This window comes from Notechis scutatus, chromosome 2 (genome assembly GCF_049901735.1).
Source record: "Notechis scutatus isolate UNSWTSFEM ecotype Mainland chromosome 2, rNotScu1.2, whole genome shotgun sequence".
Classification (NCBI taxonomy): Eukaryota; Metazoa; Chordata; class Lepidosauria; order Squamata; family Elapidae; genus Notechis; species Notechis scutatus.
The window spans coordinates 261,485,998-261,505,120 of NC_142010.1; the positions used below are offsets into that span (position 1 = coordinate 261,485,998).

Consider the following 19,123-nt stretch of genomic DNA (forward strand, 5'->3'; position numbering starts at 1 on the left):
AGGGGTCACCAACCTTTTGGACCTCAGGGACCACCAAACTCATAATTTTAAATCCCGCGGACCAGAGACCCTGGGAAAACCCCCCAAAAAAGTCTGCAGGACCGTTTTCCTACTGATTGATAGTTCTTTATTTGGGATCACAGGATACCATCTCCAGATCCATTTTCAGGGGGAGAGAGAGAGAGAGAGAGAGAGACTTTTGTCTTCAAGCAAGGAAAGCAGCAGAAGCAGCAAAAGTCTTTCTTTCTTTCCCCCAAACTCTGCCAGAAATGAGTCTTTGCCGGCGCAGCCTCTTGGAGCAGGAGGCCTTTCAGGGTCCCAAAGACTCATTTCTGGCAGAATTTGGGGGAGAGAAAGAAAGACTTTTGCTGCTTTCCTTGCATGCAGCCAAAAGCAGAAGAAAGAAGTGGAAAGAGGTAGCCCGGTGGCCAGGCGAGGCACATGGGGCGAGTGGGGCAAGTTCCTCCTCTCCACCCTTTCCCCCCTACCCTCACTACCTTGCGTTGTTCACAATGCAAGCGATGCAAGCCTTGTGTTCCTGTGGGCCATGTGGATGGCACAGCCTTGTGTTCCCACACAGCCTGGATTAATTGCTTTGGGGGTGACATTTCTCTGCGGTCCAGCAAAATTTTCTCACAGACCACCAGTGGTCCCCGGCCCACTGGTTGGCGACCACTCGTTCTAGTCCAACCCCCTGCTCAAGCAGGATACCCTATACCATTTATGGTCCAGTCTCTTCTTAAAAACCTCCAGTGATGGATTAAGATTAAGAATGGAGGCTCCATTTAACTTTTTTTTGTGACAGTCATCCTTGCTGATCTGATGGCTTTGGAAATGTATCAGTGCACAAGATCTACCGTACCAATTACATATGCAAATATTCCTAAGATTAATTAATGGCTCTGATTTGCTCTGTACCATGCTGGATAAGAAGTATAATTACAGTCTCAGGACTTATTCTTTGTCTTCCTTTTTTTTTTTTCCCCTGAATATAAAAAGTATGGATCTCTAGACTCATCATGAGGACGGGCTCAACATAAATTAGCAGTGAGAAGAATCTCTCTAAATGTTCGTAATTAAATAACTCGTGTGATTTTACAACATCGATCAAAGCCTGCTGGTTTAAAATGTTTTTTTTTTAATGTGTTGTGCTTTGTGTGAGTAATATCCTTTGCCAATTTTTTTTTAAGCAATAGGGGAAGTAACCCAAGGCAGTTCCATATGGTGCAACAGAGTTGATTCTTGTGGGATTCTGCTTTTTTTTTTTTTTAAAAAAAATCATCTTAAGTCAAACCGTGTGGAATTAATGCTGGGAATTTAGATAAATGAATGCAGGGTGAAATATGTTCGTATAGGAAGTTGGTGTCATCAGAGCAGAAATTATATCTCTGATGAAAGTTCTTTAAATTATATAAATGAAATTATATCTCTAAGCAAGTTTTTGTGATGACCCGGAGCGTGACACAAAAATAACAAAGTTACAAAAATAGAATAAATCCCCTTGAATGCCACCAACTTGGGGCCCCAATGTCCAGTTATCCTTGGCTGGATATCAAACTCTTCCAAAAACAGTCTATGAAGGGAGTAAGTGCAGTCTGAACCCAAAGTAAAGATAATTATAAATTAAAAAACCCAACACAAACCACACTGAAGTAATTAACATGGCAGGCCAGGATGATAAATTGCAGACTTCCACAAGATAATGCAGCAACCACAGTTGGGAGGATGCCAAAACCCAGATAACCCTCGACTACGATAATGCATGCTTTGCTCCCAGCAAGGAGCTATGTGCAAACGCCCCACTTATATCCTGTTCTCCCAGCTGCAACTAATGAAAGGGATCAGGGCCTTTTTCTCTCCCATAAGCCATGTTGCTCCCTTCTCTGTTCCTCCCTGAGTGCCCTAGGATGAAGAGGGGATGGTCCTGGGTCTTCCTCTGAATACCCAGCCGGACTGTGCCCTTCCCCAGTTTCTTCCACAGCCACCAGAGCCACACTCCCATTCCCTGTCAGCTACTCAATCTCCCCCTCAGAATCAGACTCCAACAAGGGCATGACAGTTCTCAACAGGAGAAACAAGGATGGATGCAATAGCTAATACAGTTTAGGCTTGTCCTGCTCTTCCTGTACAGGCAATCCTCGATTTACGACTACAATTGAGTCTAACATTTCTGTTGCTAAGTGTTCTGACCTGGCCTTCTCAGAAGCAAGAAACAGACTCCCTGAAAAGAAAAGAAAAAACCCTCTTTATTTACACATGGGGAATTAATGCATTCACCAACAGAAAGCCCAGGCAAGAATCCTGCAAGGTGCTAACTGAAACAATAGTTCTTATTAGCTCACTATGATAAATGAGCTCCCGGGAGGCTGCAAATTAAGTCACTTCAAACAGAGAAATAGACAAACCTTAGCTCTGGCAAGGCAGTCCTGGTCGCACAAAACACACAAGGAGCAAACTTTCCAGAAATGCTAACAGTTGTCTGCAACAACCAAACCACTCCGCTTTCCTCCTATTTATTCCCCAGCCAGGGAGGGGCCAGTCAGCATCCACATTTGTTTTGCTTCCCGAGCCGGCTCATTGTCCTCCATTGTTCACCTCTCCTAACAGCTCTGCGCATACGTGCATCTGGAACAGGCCTCAGCTGTTCCTCCTCCTCACTCATCTCTGGCTCCAAAGGCCTCTCCAAAGCCTCTCCGTTGGCTGGGAAATATCAGACGGCATTGGCTCTATTTCTGTGTCTGACACTGAGCATCCAGAGGCTCCAGATTGGTCCAAGTTCTTCCCCAACCTCCTCATCATCTGCATCGGCTGCCAGCTCCACTGGCAGCTGGCGGCCCACAACACTAAGTGAGACATTTGTTAAAGTCAAGTTTTATGACCTTTCTTGCCACAGTTGTGAAATGAATCCTTACAGCTCTTAAGTTAATCATATTGTTGTTAGATGAAACACGTTTTTCTTCTGATGGGTCCAACTTTTTTCATGGTCCAGCATCTTCTTTAAACCCAGAGAAAGAGTTAAGGAAGGAACCAGATTCACTGTTTTATGCAGACTTAATCATTGTGCAAAGATGATAAAACACATGTTCAGCGCAACTGGTGTCAGCAGTTCAAAAAACATTTGCAGCGACAATTGGATCGTTGGCGTTAAGTCATCCAAGCCAACATTTCCAAGACGTTGGCAGATGGGCCGAAAGAAAATAAAATCTCCTAAAAGGATTTATAAAAACATCGGCATCATTTCCAATCTGCCTAATTTGTTCTTTATAAAATAACGTAGCTAATTGGCACTTGACAGAGGCACATATACACACACAGCCATACTATTTCGAGATCTGTTAATTATATGCTTGGGTTTGTAAGATTGCTAAAGACGTTCGACAAACGTAGTACTGTTATACACTCTGCTGCCTTCAAAATACAGTGCATGTTTAATAAACATGTATTAGTCGTAGCTAATTAAGTATTGACCATAATTTTATTCCAGACTGAATAAAGAGGTTGTTTCCTTTCCATTGGATCTTCAATTATGATATTAATCTGATTTTTTTTCTCCTAGCCGAGTTCCTTTCTATTAAGTTCTTTTCGTACAATCTTTCTTGTTAACATCTATAAGTCTGGTCTACCGGGAGCCCAGATGGCTAGTAATATGACAAAATTATATGTATTTGTTATCCTTTATGCTCTTTAGAGTTGGGCAGGATCAGGCAGCCTTATAGATGTCTCAAATTTTTTTTTTTTTTTGCCAGAGTGTGCACAGTGTGACTAGGTGAGACAATCCAGGAGCAAATTATGCCACCAGACTTGAAATTCTAGAACTAGAAAACCTTGAATTACGCCATCTTCGGTCTGACTTAAGCATGGTATATAAAATCATACATTGCAATGTCCTACCTGTCAATGAATACTTCAGCTTCAACCATAACAACACAAGAGCACACAATATATACAAACTCAAAGTAAACCGCACCAAACTTGATTGCAGGAAATACGACTTCAGCAATAGAGTGGTCAATGTCTGGAATACTCTACCCTACTCTGTAGTTTCTTCCCCAAACCCCAAAAACTTTAACCTTAGACTGTCTACTATTGACCTCACCCCTTTCCTAAGAGGCCTGTAGGGGCGTGCATAAGCGCACCAACGTGCCTACCGTCCCTGTCCTATTGTTTCTCTTATTCTTTTATTTTTCTTATATGTACCCATTTCATGTATTCACAACTATGTATACATTTATACTTATTATCTTGTAAACAATTGGCAAATCAAATAAATAAATAAAATAAATAAATAAATAGAGTACACAGGTTTGTATTTACATATAGTGGTTTTATCCCTACAAAAGCATATATACATACAAGTACTTTGATACAGGCCTTGAACAAACAAATCAATCAGCAGCTACAGCACAGAAGCACACATGGAGATAAAAATACACCCCCAAACAGGGCTTCTCTTATATTACAGCCTCTTAAAGTGGTAGCAGTCAAATAACCCTGCTGACTCATCACTACCACTGCATCATTGCATACCACCTGGTTAATCCTTAATGATTAACACCTTAATGAATTGGTTAACCAGGATGACAATTTGTGAACCTAAGTTAAATTCATCACACACATTCATGACTCCCAGTCTACAGAAAGTGGCTCACAGTCTGTAGACATTCTCAGTCATCCAGGTCATGGTTGTCTCAAAGATGCTTTTTTTTAAAGGAGGCAACTGGATTTTCTTATCTGTTTCTTTTGAAGATGTAGAGTTGTAATTGCAGGAATATTCTTATCTTGGATGGCAAACCTCAGATTAAGAATGTTTACAAGTAATTACAACTCAGGCAAACAAAGTCACTCATGTAAAGGAGGATTAGAGAGAGGAAGTAAACATGTGTTAGACTTTAACTAGAGATAATTAATTGTATTAATTACTATGCTAAACAGTAACGAAAGTTAAGCAATAACCAAAGTTAACCAATGTTGCAGGATTGCTAAAAATGTGTATAAATGCAAGACTAGACTCCAATAAAGTCATCATGATTCAGTTGATCATGATCAAACACCTCGACTGCCTCGTCATTACAACATGAAGACATTTGGCTTCTGATCCAAGAAGCTTCTTCAGCTGTGACAGGAGAGTGGTGAATGGAAGGATTTGATATTCCTTGTAGACAGCAGGTCATTTGCATCCTTTTAGAGGGTGGTTGAAGCATTTGGAGGTTGATCTGTGCCCTCAGGGTCACCTGAGTAGTGCAAGTGGTTCCTGTAGTCTGCAATTTTTTCCTCCGGAAATCCATTCCTTCTCCTACACAATTCAAAGGGTGTCCATCCCAAATTTGCATAGCTAAAAGTCTGTAGAGGTTCTCCTTCATCCAAGTCATGGTTGTCCCAAAGGTGCTTTTTTCAGGAGGCAACTGGACTTTCTTGTTTTTTTCCCTCTTGAAGACGTTTCACTTCTCATCCAAGAAGCTTCTTCAGCTCTGACTGGAGAGTGGGGAATGGAAGGATTTATATTTATACCTGCAAGGACACAGCTAAACCTCCAAGTGTTTCAACGACCTTCTAAAAAGACACAGATGACCAGCTATCTGCAAGGAGTATAAATCCTTCCATTGTTTTGGACACATAACCAAGTTTGGACACAGTCTTGAAACAGAGCCCTCCTCCCCGGTTTGTCACTGGCCCTGTTTTACGTGCTGTGTGAACACAACCAGGAAGATCTGAGCTATGGGGAGCCCAACTCAAAAATCCAACACTGTTTTCAGCTCTAGAATACAGGCAGGCCTTGACTTACGACCACAACTGAGTTTAAAATTTCTGTTGCTAAACCAGACATGATTTTTACCCCATTTCGTAATCTTTCTTGCCACGGCTGTTAAGTGAACCCCTGTAGTTGTGAAGTTGTTGTTAAGTGAATCGGGTTTCCCCACTGAGTTGGCTTGTCAGAGGGCCACAAAAGGGAATTGCGCGACCTCGGGACACTGCAACCGTCATAAATATGAGTCAGTTGCCAAGTCTCTGAATTTTGACCCTGTGATCGTGGGAAATGCTGCAATGGTTGTAACTGTGAAGAACGGTCATAATTCACTTTTTCAGAGCCATTGTAACTTAGAATGGTCAATAAATGAATTGTTGTAAGTTGAGGACTACCAAAGGGCTGGAAGGAACTTTCTAGTCCAACCTTCTGCCCAAACAAGGTTGTTGTTGTGGTTCGCCAGCAGCAGGTGTGGATGGCTGAGGTCTTGGAGAGCAAGGACTCGGATGAGGGGCCTGCGTGTGATGTAGGGATGGGGCCAGGACCATCAGGGAGTGGAGTGCTGCCTTCGGAGCTTGTGGAGGCTGTCAGCAGTGATGAAGAGGTCCCTGAGGAGCCTGTGCCCAGTGCGTGTGCGTGCAGGGCTGCTCGAAGGAAAGAGCAGCTGCAGCAGCACAGGCGACTCGGGAGTAAGGCTGCAAGATGATGGCCCCACCCTTAAGAGATAAAAGCCAGCTGAGAAACCAGAGTTCTTTGCAGGAAGCAAAGAAGTTTTTGCACTCAAGCCTTGGGGATGTTCGGACTCTCTTAGTTTGTGTTTGGAGACTCTCTGTGTTTGAAATATTTCTTAGTAACTTTATCTAGTGTTCTTGGCAGCCTTGCACAACCTGGGCAAGGCTCGTTCTTATCAGAGACAATTCGTTTGAAACAGCCCTTTAACAAGAAAGGAACAGAAATCGTTGAGAAACATTAAAAGGTTTTGCTGTTGCCTCCGTTTCGTGTTTGTTTCCTTGGAACAAGGTTTGGGTCAGAACAGTTGTCCAATCTTTGATTGAAAACCTCCAGCAATGGAGCACCCACAATTATAAGAGGCAAGCTATTCCATTATTATTTGCTTTCACCGTCCGGAAATTTCTCCTTAGTTTTAGGTTTGATCTTTCTTTAACAAGCTTCCAACCATTCTCCTTTTCCGGCCCTTAGGTTCTTTGGAAAATAAATCAACGCTCTCTTCCCTATGACAGCCCATCAAGCATTTGAAGATTGTATCAGATCTCCCCTAAACCTTCTCTTTGTTAGGCTAGACCTATCCAGTTCCCTTACGGGGACGCGGTGGCTCAGGGGCTAAGACATTGAGCTTGTCGATCAGAAAAGTCAGCAGTTCGGTGGTTCGAATCCCTAGCACCGCATAATGGAGTGAGTTCCCGTTACTTGTCCCAGCTTCTGCCAACCTAGCAGTTCGAAAGCATGTAAAGATGCAAGAAGAAACATAGGGACCACTTTGGCGGGAAGGTAACAGCCTTCGTCATTCAGCTGGAAACGACTAGCATGTATGTGTGAGGGGAATCTTTACCCTTTTTTATCCAGTTCCCTTAGCTTCACTTAGACTTATATACCGCTTTACAGCCCTCTCTAAGCGGTTTACAGAGTCAACATATTGCCCACAAAATTTGAGTCCTCATTTTACCCAACTTGGAAGGATGGAAGGATGAGTCAACCTTGAGCTTTGGTGAGATGTCTCCAGACCCTCATCATTTTGCTTGCTCTTCTTTGCACTCTTTCTTGGGACTCAGATTCCTTTGGGTATTAAGGTGACTAGAACAAATTTGTGGGTGGTCCAGTTCATGGTAGGCTGGCCAGTTGTTCAGTTTCATCTGATGATCAATCTTAATCAAAATAGAAGCTGGAAGGGACCTTGGAGGTTCTAGCCCAACAGCCTGCTCAAGTAGGAGATCCTATATCGTTTCAGATAAATGACTGTCCAATCTCTTCTTAAAAACCTTCCAGTGATGGAGGAACCACAACTTCTGGTGGCAAGCTGTTCCACTGGCTAATTGTCCTCACTGTTAGGAAGTTTCTCCTGAATTCCATGTTGCTTCTCTCCTGGATTAGTTGCCATCCATTGTTTCTTGTCCTGCCTGGAGAATAGGTTGACCCCTCCTCTTTGTGACAGTCCCTCAAATACTGGAACACTTCTATCATGTCATCCCTGGTCCTTCTTTTCTCTAGACTAGACAAACCCAAATTCTGCAACCCTTCTTCATATGTTTTATCCTCCAGGCCTTTAATCATCTTAGTTGCTCTTCTTCGCACTTTTTCCAAAGTCTCAACATCTTTGCTCTAATGTGGTGAACAAAATTGGATGCAGTATTCCAGATGTGGCCTTACTAAGGCTTTATAAAGTGATACTAATGCTTCACCTGATCTTGATTCTGTGCCTCTGTTTAAGTTTTCATGCTTAGTAGAATGGGCTTGGATCCTGGAGACCACAGGGCCATCTGCTACAGGTAGAACTTGGCTGTTCTGCTCATATAAGTTTGCAAGATATGCCAAGTGTTCCCCCCACCTCTAATGAAACTAAAACAGTTGAGATCAAGATATGCACCTCTTCCGTTGACTTAACAGTATATCCACCCACATATACAATTACCTTTACAACAACTCTTTTTTAGGATTGTAATCCCCTGGTTTCGTTGCATTGGATCAGCTAATCTTATTTATCAAATTCATCCTTTGATTGCAATTTAATGTGTTGTATGTTTTGTATCAGGATTCCAGCAATCACTCTAATTAAATCATGATTCTCAAGCCAAACTTCAAAAAGCTTCAAAGGATTTATTAGAGGCAACATACTGGCACTGTCCTGTATGAAGCTAACTCTGGCATACGTAATTTACAGTCACCTGTCACCCTGTCTGCCGCCTCCCCCACGGGTGTCTCATAAACCAGATTCTCCAATTGAGTACGTTCACAGGCTGGGTGTCATCATTCATGTTCTCCAATTAAATATATTCATGGGCAAAAGTATTTTAGTTACAATCTTTTAAAGATAAGAGTTGGAATGTGTGATGACCCGGAGTGTAACACAAATGTAACAAAATCCAAAATGTAACTAAATGTCCTTTAATGCCTCCAACTTGGCCCCACTGTTCAATAATTCTCAGTTGGAGATAAAACGTATTCAAAAATTGTCTTCAAAAGAAAGCAATACAGTCTGAACTTAATGAGCAGATAGAGGTAAAAAAAACAAAACTAAAACAAACTACAGTGAAGGAAATTTCACAATGGACCAGGATAAGTAATTAGGAAGTGCAAGGAGATTAACAAGGCACAGTCTGTTGGAAGGACGCCAACCAAGGTAACTTCAGCCCAAGATAAAATACTTTTTGCTGCTGGCAACGCTGTGTTTTAACCGTCTCTCTTATGTACTATTCTCCCCAGCTGCAACCAATGAGGAGGATCATGGCTGCTTCCTCTCTCGTAAGCCAAGTTGTTGCCTTCTCCATTCCTCCCTGCACGTCCTAGGATGCAGAGGGGATGGGTCTGGTTCTTCCTCTGACTGCCCAGCCGGCCTCTGCCCTTCCCCAGCCTCCTCCACAACCTCCGGAGCCACACCTCCACTCCCTGTCAGCTGATCCTCTTCTCCTTTAGAGTCCGACTCTACCAAGGGCATGACAGAATGTAATTTTACTTTCAAACTGCTGCACCGCTCTTTCATATTTCCTTCTTCCCTTCCCCCCCTTTTTTTAATGGCAACTACTAAAACAGGCATAGGAATGCTTTATGAGTTGACATTTTTCTCCTACCCCAAGTCACACAACGGGATGGCAGGGAAATCGTATAAAAGGAATAACAACGACCAAATAAAGCATTTAGCGAAATGGAAATGAAACTCTAAATGTTTGCTGGCTGAACGCTACAACCATCTCGTTTTATTAAATGTTGAGATGGTTAAATCCACAAGTTATGCCTTGTTAATTCTGCCTCCTATGCAAAGTCCTGCAATATTTTTGTTTTATACTGTGCGGCTCCAATAGTTTCAGGCAATTTTATAAAAATCTTAAAATCGCTTTAACAAGCCTTGCACTCGTAGGGAAACACACACAATTTCAAAAGGACATGATTTGCTTGTACTGTGGAGATGCCCCAACATTTGACACCCCCCTCCCGAAAAAAAGTGAATTATTTACCTGTTTTGGTGAGTAAAAGATTATCCAGATGCCTGTCCCCAACTCCAAGTATATATGTGATCACACAATACCCAGCTGAAAATTAAAACAAAACAAAATTAGCATAGCTCTCTGCAAATGTTATAACTCCCGAAGATCAAAACCAAACTAAAGCAAGTTAGATTATTTTGTCAGAAACCTGTGGGGTCCTTGCTAGCATTGATAAAGATACCTAGTTGGGTTATGAAATGTCTGCAAGAAAACAAGCAAACTCAGAGTGCACCAAGGATCTCCAAGGGCCTTTGCTGGCACTGATTAGGTTACCTAGTTGGGTAATGAAACATCTTCAAGGAAACAACTAAACTCAGAGTGTATCAAATGTCTCTCATTCCATAATTTCTAACCCAAAACTTCATACAAACTGTTTCTCAAAATTCTTTTCACTACCCCTTGAGCAAAAATTGATCACTTCTGGAAAAAGGCTATTAGCAATCAACTCATTAAAGCAAAGAGTTTTTAGGAAACCCCTGTCTTCTCCTTTGCAGGCAGAACCATGGAAGTGTGCGCCAATGCTTACCGCAACTTTTCACATAGGTGTCCATGACTTCCGCGCTTATGCCGTGGGGCCCGGTTTCACTCGGGGCGTATTTCCGGAAGAAGTTCTGCAAAAGCGAGGCAGAAGAGTTTCAGGTCCTTGACTTACAACCACAATTAGGACTGGGACCCCCGTCGCTAAGCAATGTGGTTGTTAGGTGAGCCATGCCCAATTTGACGTAGGGACTAAGCAAAGGTTGCACATTGCGATCATGGGACCCAAGATGTTGCGACCGTGTCTTCTGACCTAGGCTTCCCCCCAAAAGGCACTAAGCAGACTCTTTGTCTCGGCAAAACCCCTTTTTATTGAATGAAGGTGAATTTCTTACATTCGCATTCAGGCAAAGGCCTGGGAACCAGACTTTCAAGGGTGCAATTAGGAGCACAGACCTTATCTAGCTTGGAGAGCTGCCTAGTAAATATTTCCAAACGCAGTGCTGACAAGGAAGGACTCGGCACAGACTCTCTGAGATGCACAGACAGATCTTCACTCTGCTGCCACGAACGAATTGTTTCCTGCAAAAGTCCCTTCCCCTTTTGCTCCTCTTTTAATCCCTATGGGAGGGGCCATTCAACATCCACCTGTGGCTTTATTCCCAAGTCAACCCTTAGTTCCTAATTGTTCTTTTCTTTCGGCAGCTCTGCGCATGTGCAGGCTGGGAACCGGCTCCAGCTGCTCCCCCACCTCACTGATGTCCGACTCTGAAGGCAGCTGACCACTGTCAGAACTGCCCTGGCCCCTTCTCTGCCTCTGATGCAGAGCCCTCGTCTGAGCCTTCCTCAGACTCCAGGACTGGTCCATGTTCCTCCCCAACCCCTTCGCTGTCCGACTCTGCTGCTAGCTCCGCTAGCCGCCGGCGGGCAACAACACCATGGTAAATATATGTCATTTGCCAAATACCCAAATTTGGATCAGGTGACCGTGGAGACACTGCAAAGATTGTAAGCATAAGGACCGGTCATAAATCACATTTCTTTTCCAGGGTGCCATTGTAATTTCCAAAGGTCATTAAACTGGAACACCCGTCGCTAAGCAATGTGGTTGTTAGGTGAGCTGTATGAGAATGATCGTACATCAAAGACTGCCTGAATATTTTGGACCAGCACAAAATGAATCCCCCAAGATGATAAAAGGATCGTGGAGAAAACTCATCACCCTGTGCCAATGTTGCAGTTCTATTCATTGGTTCATTGATTGATTGATTGATTGATTGATTGATTCATTGATTGATTGATTGATTCATTCATTCATTGATTCATTCATTGATTCATTCAGATATTCAGATGGGCAAATATATATTCATACATATAGACAGACAGATAGACAGTCATAAAAGGTTTCAAGACTCAATGGTGAACTGGCCTCCAATATTTATATAGAAGCCAACCAATATATTGATGAGGATTCTCAATCATCCAGACAGAGTTGTCTGGAAGTTGCATCATGGCAACTGGACTACGTTTCTTCTTGGTTTGAAATGATTCATTACTTAAGAGCTCTGAGGGTACAGTGGTTACAACGTAGCATTGCAGGCCTACTCTGCCCATAGCCAGGAGTTCAATCCTGACAGGCTCATGTTTGACTCAGCCTTCCCTCCTTCGGAAGTCAAAAAAATGAGGACCCAGCTTGTTGGGGGCAATATGCTATAAACCACTTAGGGAAGGCAGTAAAGCAGTATGAAGCAGTATATAAGTCTAAGTGCTATTCCTTCCTTCCTTCCATCCTTCCTTCATTCCTTGATTTGCTCCCTCCTTCCCACTCTCCCTCCATCCTCTTTCTCTCCTTTCTTACTCCTGTTCTTTCTCTTTTCCTTCCTTCCTTCCTTCCCTCCCTCCCTCCCTCCCTCCCTTCCTTCCAAGTCGTGGTGACAGTGGTTAGAATGCAATATTGCAAGCTAACTCTGCCCACAGCTTGAAGGTCGATTCTGACAGGCTCAAGGTCAACTCAGCCTTCCATCCTTCCAAGGTTTGTAAAATGAGGACCCAAGTTGTTTGGGGGCAATACACTGACTTTGTAAACTGCCTAGCGAATGCTGTAAAACAGGGGTCCCCAACCACCGGGCCGCGGACCGGTACAGGTCCGTGGAACATTTCCTACCGGGCCGCCAGTTTGCTGGGTGCCGCCATCTTGTTTGATGAGAAAGTGCTTCCGGGTGAGCTTTTCCGGTTGGAAAGCGGTGTTTGGGTCCTGAAGGAATCCTCGCGCCTTACTTTCATCAAAGGGGGGGGGCTTCGAATGAAACTAAGGTGCGAGGATTCTTTCAGCACCCAAGGCAAGGCGAGCCGAGCGACCGTCCCGAAGCCGTCCCGAAGCGAAGCCCATCGACAAAGGTACAAAGGAGGAGTTGAAGGTGGCGGGGAGAAGCGGGGGACGGCTGGCTGTCCAGTCCCTCGGCTCGCCTTGCCTTGTCATACGTGCTGATGCCAGTACCGGGCCATGGTTCATTTTGTGATGCCAGTACCAGGCTGTGGTACAAAAAAAGTTGGGGGCCACTGCTGTAAAACACTATGGGGAGGTACATGTTAAGATGTCTATGGAGATTCTCAGTCATCCAGGTCATGGTTGTCCCAAAGGTACTTTTTTTTCAAGAGGCAACTGGACTTTTTTGTTTAAATTTGAAAATGTTTCACTTCTCATCCAAGAAGCTTCTTCAGCTCTGACTGGATGGTGGGGAACGGAAGGATTTATACTCCTTGCAGACAGCTGGTCATTTGCATTCTTTTAGCAGGTTGTTGAGGCCACTTGGAGGTTTTGCTGTGTCCTCGGGGGTCACCTGAGTGGTGGAAATAACTACCCTGAAGACACAGATAAACCTCTAAGTGGCCTCAAGGGCTCTCTAAAAGGATCCAAATGACCAGTTGTCTGCAAGGAGTATAAATCCTTCCATTCCCCACCATCCAGTCAGAGCTGAAGAAGCTTCTAGGGTGAGAAGCGAAATGTCTTCAAAAGAAAAAGAAAAACAAGAAAATCCAGTTGCCTCCTGAAAAAGTAAATTTGGGACAACTGTGATCTGGATGATTGAGAATCACCATAAACTATCAAATTAAGCAATGACCAGTCAGGCCAACTGAATATATTCTTTTAAGCATTAGTATTTAGTGTTTAGCTTACAAACAGCAGAATGCAAAGGAAAGATTTAAAATCAGTGTTTTTGGAAGACGTTACAGTTTCAGGTGCAGAAACTGTGTAATTACAGGGAAGGTTAAATGCTTCCAAATGCAGACATATTCCCTTCTGTGCCTGGATTGCAAAATTTAAATAGCATTAGCAATTCAAAGCAATGCTGAATTAAGATACAAGATGTGAATGGCAAAACATACATTAATGGCATTTTTTCTAAAATCATGAGAAAAAGGAAAGAGTCTCCAGGCTCACAGTTGCAAATTCAGCTTTGAGTCAGCCTAAAATATGATAAAGTAAAGATAAAGTAGACAAGTTGGAGCCAGTTTAGTCTAGTGGTTAAGATGCCAGGTTAGAAAGTGGAAGACCATGCGTTCTAGTTCTGCTTTAGGCAATGAAATCGGATTGGATGAATTTGTGCCAATCACCAGGAGACTGGGAGTTCTAGTCCCACCTAAAGCATGAAAGCCAACTGGGTGACTTTGGGCCAATCACCAGGAGACTGGGAGTTCTAGTCCCACCTTAGGCACGAAATCTGGTTGGATGAATTTGGGCCAATCACCAGGAGACTGGGAGTTCTAGTCCCACCTAAAGCATGAAAGCCAACTGGGTGACTTTGGGCCAATCACCAGGAGACTGGGAGTTCTAGTTCTGCTTTAGGCATGAAATCTGGTTGGATGAATTTGGGCCAATCACCAGGAGACTGGGAGTTCTAGTCCCACCTTAGGCATGAAAGCCAACTGGGTGACTTTGGGCCAATCACCAGGAGACTGGGAATTCTAGTCCCACCTTAGGCATGAAAGCCAACTGGGTGACTTTGGGCCAATCACCAGGAGACTGGGAGTTCTAGTCCCACCTTAGGCATGAAAGCCAACTGGGTGACTTTGGGCCAATCACCAGGAGACTGGGAGTTCTAGTCCCACCTTAGGCATGAAAGCCAACTGAGTGATTTTGAGCCAATTACCAGAAACTCTGTGTTCTAGTTATGCCTTAGGCATGAAAGCCAGCTGGATGACTTTGGGCCGGTTACTCTCTCTCAACTCAACACATTTCACAGGGTCGTTGTTGTGGGGAAAATGTGTTTTTTGGAGAAGTTAATTCAATGGGAGCAATAGAAAATTTTTAAAGATTAAAAAATGAAATTTCTTCAGTGGCAGCTTGACCTCTGGTGGTATCAGAAACCCATCCATCTCAATTAATTGGCAAGAATAAGGAACAGCTTGTCCAAAAACCTCTTTTGGGGTGTTTCTCAGTTTCCCAATCTACCCCACATCATAGATATCACCTGGTGGCTCCCATCCAAATAACAACCCAGCCTGACTCTGCTTAGCTTTCTGAGAATAACCAAGGTTGGTTTATTGCTGCCGCCTAGTGGAGAGAGAAAAAAAGTACATGTCTAGAAATGGAATACAGGATGATGGTATTGAAAATTAGCTGGGAAAAAAGAATCGAACTGCTGGCAGTCGGCAGAGTCAGCCTACAATACTGCATTCTAACCACTGCATCACCAGGGTTCAGTCTCCATCTCCAACCCTGGTTTAAGTCAGAAGACCCACCTGGATGCTTTCTTCAGTTGCGAGAACCTCTGCCACCGGTACCGACTGGATGAACTGCATGAAACCTGGAGAAGCGGAAAGAAAATCAGGATTCTCCAAGATCAGAAGAACCTCAAGTTTTACCCCTTATCGCATTTTAGGCTCATATTATGGGAAGGAGAATGGAAACATATTGTCAGCTGGTGTTCCATTCAAAATCCAGGAAAGAAATACTTAGACTCTTGTAATTAGAGAAAAGATGTCTTTTACTGGAAGTCAGTGGTAGCAACAAGAAAATTCTGAATCTGGGTAAATAGGCACGTACATCACATACATCAAGGGAGTGAAATGTTCCCACCCCCAACAGTCCAAACGGTTCTTCCAATGAAAAGTTGTGAACTACATCATGTGGACATCTCCAGGTGGTGATGATTAGTTGACCTTGGCTTACTCAGATAAAGGTTTGCAGTTGCGCAGAGAAGAGAAAGCTAAGCAGGAATGAGAAACCCTCCCCAGTTTATACAATATTAGTTAGCAACATTTGCAGCTTACATCCCATACATTTCCCCCTTCCACCCCCTGTTACTCATGGCAGCCAGAAAGAAGCAAAGGAAAGGAGGAAGATCTTGAAGGCTGACACATATTCTTTGGTCATTTAGTGACCAAAGGTGAGTGGTGAGGTGGCCTAGAGGTGGAGCTCTCGCCTCACAATCAGGAGGCTGTGAGTTTGATCCTAGGCAGAGGCAGATATTTTTCTCTCTCTCTGGGCACACTGAGAATATATTTTGCTGAACAAAACTCCGCACTGGCAACAAGGAAGGCATCAGGCCAGGAAACACTATGTTATCTCCCTTCAGTTGCCTAGACTCCACCCCGCAAGGGATTATGGGGTCATTAAAAGATGATGATGATTTAGTGACCAATGGTACAACAGCACTGAAAAAAAAGTGAATGAAGACTGTTTTTCACACTTACGATGGCTGGAAGAATTCCATGGTCACATGATTAAAATCCAGGGACTTGGTTCGTATTTACGACAATTAAACTTAAACTACTACGAGATCCCCCTTTGCGACCTTGTGACATGAAAAATCAACAGGGAAGCCAGATTTGCTTAACAACGCTGTTACTAGCTGAACGACTGCAGGGATTTGCTTAGCAAAAATTCACTTAACAACAGTCTCATTTCGCAAGAGGAATTTTTGGGGTCAATTGTGGTCGTATGTCGAGGACTACTGATACCGATAAAAAAAGACTTGCTGCTCTTCTAAGAAAAGAAGTGGAATTTCGAGAGAACTGATAAAAATGAATATGGGAATGTGCTTTGGTGGAGGTCAGTTGTTAAGCAAGTTACCCCATTTTAGGACCTTTTTGCCACACTGTCAGGCAAATCACTGCTATTATTAAGTGAATCATGCAGTTGTTAAGTGAACCATGTGGTTGTTAAGTGAATTATGTGGTTGTTAATTGAATCATACAGTTGTTAAATGAATCATGCAGTTATTAAGTGAATTGTGTGGTTGTTAAGTGAATCACGCAGTTGTTAAGTGAATTGTGTGCCTTTTAAGTGAATTATGTGGTTGTTAAGTGAACTGTGTGGTTGTTAAAATGAATCATGCAGTTGTTAAGTGAATTGTGTGGCTGTTAAGTGAATCATGCGGTTGTTAAGTGAATTGTGTGGCTGTTAAGTGAATCATTCAGTTGTTAAAATGAATAGTGTGATTGTTAACTTAATTGTGTGGTTCTTAAGTGACTTGTAGGGTTGTTAAGCGAATGGTTCTTAAGTGAATCATGTGGCTGTTAAATTAAACATGTGGTTGTTAAGTGAATGGTGCAGTACTTAAGTGAATTGGCTTCCCCAACTGGGAAGGTCACAAAAGGGGATAATCCAACCCCGAGAAACTGCAACCGTCATAACTTTGAGTCAGTTGCCTGGTGTCCGAATTCTGACCCAATGATCATGGGGATGTTGTAACGATCAAGTGTGAAAAGCGGTCATACGTCACTTTTTTCAGTGCTGTTGCAAGTTCGAACTAACCAAACAGCTGTAAGTCAAGGACCACCTATATAGAGAAAGCAAGGAGTAGATAAACCAGAAGGTACATGTGTGTTTGAAAGAGGATCGTATCATTTTCCATGTTGGAGCTCTGGCTTCTTTTGAGAGCGAGAACTTTCAAAATAGAGGAGTCCTCTATGTCAGAGTATATTCATGAAATGGTAGCAAGGTCAGTGTCGTGCCCCTGGTGGAGATTGACTCTGAGGGAGAGGAGGAACAGCCGTCAAGGAGTAGAAGTGTGCCTCTGGAGGTTGTGGTGGAGGCTGGGGAAGGGCAGAGGCCAGCTGAACAGTCAGAGGAGGACCCAGGCCCATCCCCTCTCCATCCTAGCGCAAGCAGGGAGGAGACGATAAGGGAGAGATGTGGTCTACTAGGGAGGAGAGCCTCGATCCTCTTCATGGGCTGCAGCTGTAGCAACTGAATAAGAGGACAGACCTGCGTAGGAGCAAACGCCGGAAACAAAGCGTGGAAATATCTCTAGTTTAGGGTTCCTCTCTGAGTTTGGCGTCCTTCCCAGGATGTGTTGTTATCTGTGAACGTCCTCCAGCCCTTATCTTGCCTGGTTTGTGTTGCTTTTTTTCCCTTCTTCTCGTAAATGTTTGTGTGGGAGTTTTTTGTTTTTTGTTTGTCTTCCATCAAAGATATTCAGAGCTTGGAAGCAAAGTGAAGGAATAAAAGGGGCTTCACCTGTTTCCTGTGACCGTGTTTGTTTTACATCCCACCCTGGGTCATCACAGTCAGCCAATGAATAGGCATAGCAACTAAGTCAGCTAATGAGGACTGTTTTGGAAACTGAAACTAGAAGTAGCCTAGGCTGGGTGGTGGTTTAGCAACGTGCTTTGGGTTTATGGCCATTTGCAGTATCCTGTGGTCAGTCATTTTACAACGGTTTTACTAAATCTTTTTGGCAAAAGTATGTCCATACTGAATCATTGCTTTGCTTAATGACTGCAGTGTTTGCTTCATAACCACGGTGTTTACTTAACAACCAGGCAGTTTACTTAACAACTGGGGGGTATTTATTTCATGACTACTGCAAAAGAACCTGTTTTATGACTTATGACCATGATGGGAAGGATCCATTGTGGTCCAAAGTTGAAAACTACCTGTATTTTTTTAATTCTCCAAATAGGGGAGACAGCGAGAAGATGGAGAAGGAAGAGGAAACACTCTTACCATGTTTGGTACTTGTAGCCAACACTTTGTAGGGAGTCAACTTCAAATCCAGGTTCTCCTTGCGTAAGAGCTAAGGGATAAAAAATGTTGATCACGATGAGACATTTGCAAGCAACAATTGAATTCTTTTTTTTTTTTTTAAACAAGTTTTATTTTTCAAGACAAACAATACATAAATACACATAAACACAAAACATAAAAGTATAAAAAATCTCTTTTCTGAAAGTTGCTTAGTCCCGGGTTAAAACTCTTGGTACAGACACAAGTTCAATTTCATATTCATTTTACATACCATTCCATATCTTCTTAACATTTTCAATTTTCTATATAACTTCTCCTCTCCTTTAAATTTTCTCAATTTTATTTCATTTTTATTTTTTTATCTCCTCTCAATTCATATCGTAATATTTATTATTCTTTGTCTGTTCTATTCCAGCCAATCATTTATTTTTCTTCTTTAAAAAAAAAGAAGTACTTCTCCTATACACTATATGGAGTATGATGCCTTTGTCTTTTTCCCCTATATTTATAGTACTTAATATAAAATACATAACCTACATTGGGATTCTGTCTGATACATTCTAAAATTATACTATATTATCAAAAATAATACAAATCTATTCATTAATATTGATATTCATTCATATCTTAGATATTTAACTCATTACTTTTCAATTAAATCACATGCTTTTATGAGAGCCCTATTTTTCAAAATTATTCCCCCCCACATCA

General features: G+C 42.7%; 1 protein-coding gene across 2 annotated transcripts in view; it reads right to left on the minus strand.

The window, feature by feature from the left end:
• Positions 1–19,123, minus strand: part of PIK3C3 (phosphatidylinositol 3-kinase catalytic subunit type 3) — a 124,583-nt gene that overhangs the window by 52,263 nt on the left and 53,197 nt on the right. For both annotated transcript variants that reach the window (XM_087958706.1, XM_087958705.1), the window contains 4 exons: positions 18,392–18,461; positions 15,181–15,245; positions 10,487–10,571; positions 9,931–10,005 (listed from right to left, as the gene is read on the minus strand). In XM_087958706.1, coding sequence (XP_087814832.1) covers positions 9,931–10,005; positions 10,487–10,571; positions 15,181–15,245; positions 18,392–18,461 — 295 coding nt within the window. The remainder of the gene's footprint in view (positions 1–9,930; positions 10,006–10,486; positions 10,572–15,180; positions 15,246–18,391; positions 18,462–19,123) is intronic.